This window comes from Priapulus caudatus, unplaced genomic scaffold (genome assembly GCF_000485595.1).
Source record: "Priapulus caudatus unplaced genomic scaffold, Priapulus_caudatus-5.0.1 Scaffold217, whole genome shotgun sequence".
Classification (NCBI taxonomy): Eukaryota; Metazoa; Priapulida; class Priapulimorpha; order Priapulimorphida; family Priapulidae; genus Priapulus; species Priapulus caudatus.
This window is the reverse complement of record NW_014577278.1, coordinates 72,261-74,062: the sequence shown is the minus strand read 5'-3', so window position 1 is coordinate 74,062 and position 1,802 is coordinate 72,261. Positions and strand designations below refer to the sequence as shown.

General features: G+C 46.3%; 2 protein-coding genes across 3 annotated transcripts in view; both read left to right on the top strand.

Annotated features, from left to right (window-relative positions):
• LOC106807469 (ankyrin-2-like) overlaps positions 1-1,802 on the top strand; it is a 136,454-nt gene that overhangs the window by 91,007 nt on the left and 43,645 nt on the right. The gene's annotated exons all lie outside the window — the stretch shown is intronic.
• On the top strand, positions 7-1,796 carry LOC106807472 (retinitis pigmentosa 1-like 1 protein). 2 transcript variants are annotated; one of them, XM_014809807.1, is made up of 2 exons: positions 7-252; positions 748-1,796. In XM_014809807.1, exons 1-2 carry the CDS (start codon positions 121-123, stop codon positions 1,282-1,284), a joined length of 669 nt encoding a protein of 222 aa, XP_014665293.1. In that variant the 5' UTR covers positions 7-120; the 3' UTR covers positions 1,285-1,796. The 2 variants fall into 2 exon arrangements, with proteins under 2 accessions (XP_014665293.1, XP_014665292.1); XM_014809806.1 differs by having other exon boundaries at positions 7-262; positions 713-1,796.

The window sequence follows — 1,802 nt, the reverse complement described above, 5'->3', positions numbered from 1 at the left end:
GTTACCCCTGACAGAATTACTGTCACACCTGTGGTTCAAGTGGTCACACAACCATTCATTGATGAGATTCCAGTCTCCGGAGACGAGCAGACGGTAGACTCTCCTGTGAAGGAATATACTATGCCTGTAGATGAAATGAGAGCAGGATCTCCCGAGGAGGAGGCTGTAGTACCTTATGAAGAGAGGGCAGAATCTCCTGAGAAGGAGGCTGAAATACCTGTTGAGGAAGAGAGGGCAGAATCTCCTGAGAAGGTTCTAGTACCTGAAGAGGAGAAGTTGGTTGAATCTCCTGAGAAGGAGATTGTACTAGCTGAACAAGAAGAGAGACCAGAATCTCCCGAGAAAGAGACTGTAATACCTGTAGAGGAAGAGTTGGTAGAACCCCCTGAGAAGGAGGTTGTAGTAGCGGAAGAGGAGGAAAGGGCAGAATCTCCTGAGAAGGTGGCTGTAGTACCTGAACAAGATGAAAGCACAGAATCTCCCAGCAAGGAGAGTGAAGTTATCCCTGACAGAATTACTGTCACACCTGTGTTTCAAGTGATCACACAACCATCCATTGATGAGATTCCAGTCTCCGGAGACGAGCAGGCAGTAGACTCTCCTGTGAAGGAATATACTATGCCTGTAGATGAAAGGAGAGCAGGATCTCCCGAGGAGGAGGCTGTAGTACCTTATGAAGAGAGAGCAGAATCTCCTGAGAAGCTTCTAGTACCTGAAGAGGAGAAGTTGGTTGAATCTCCTGAGAAGGAGATTGTACTAGCTGAACAAGAAGAGAGACCAGAATCTCCTGAGAAAGAGACTGTAGTACCTGTAGAGGAAGAGAGGGCAGAATCTCATAAGAAGGAGGCTGTCGTACCTAAAGAGGAAGAAGGGGTAGAATCTCATGAGAAGGAGGCTGTACCACCTAAAGAAGAGGAGTGGGTAGAATCACCGGTGAGGAAGGATGTAGTACATAAAGAGAAGGAGAGGGCAGAATTTCCTGACGAGGTTCTAAAGGCTGACGGTAAAGAGACTGCAGAATCTTCGACAAGGGAAGCTATAGTACCTGAACAGGAGGCGAGACCAGAATCTCTTGAGGAGAGAGTAGCAGCTAAAGAAGAAGAGAGGGTGGAATCTTCTGAGAAGGGGGTTGTAGTACCTGAAGAGGGACGAAGGGCAGAATCTCCTGAAATGGCGGCTGTGGTAGCTGAAGAGGAAGAGAGGATAGAAAGGCCTGAGAAAGATGTTGTAATACCGGAAGTCGCAGGCGTCAGTAGTATGGAATCTCCTGCAAACAGGTCCTGAAGAGAAACCAAGAGCAAAAATCTCCCCGAAGTGAGGATGTAGCACCTGTAGAACAAGAGAGAGTAGAAATCTCGGAGAGGAGGCTGTAGCATCTTGTAGAGGAAAAGAGGGTAGAATCATTACAAACAACCATAAATGAGTCGCCTGAGCAAGAAGTGGTAAGGATAGTAGTGAAGCTAAGGAGTTAGCCACGAGGAACCTGAAATTTGGCAATGATCTGTGGTTAAAATCTGTTGAGGGTCAGTTACTTGACAAAGGAGATAAAGAACCTGAAATTGAACAACATGCAAAGAAGAACTTGTCGTTATAAGTAAGCCAGAAAGTGAAGAAAGAGATAGTGACAAAAATGTTAGTGCAGATGCTGGTGGTGATGGAGGTAGGAAGGTAGTCCCCGATGTATTTCAGAAATTAGAATCGCCAGAGCAAGAGAAAATAAAGTCAGAGCAGGACGCCATGCACGTGCTGTGAAGATGGCAAGGAGGAAACAGATGGATTCTGGGATAAGTCAGTAGAAGATC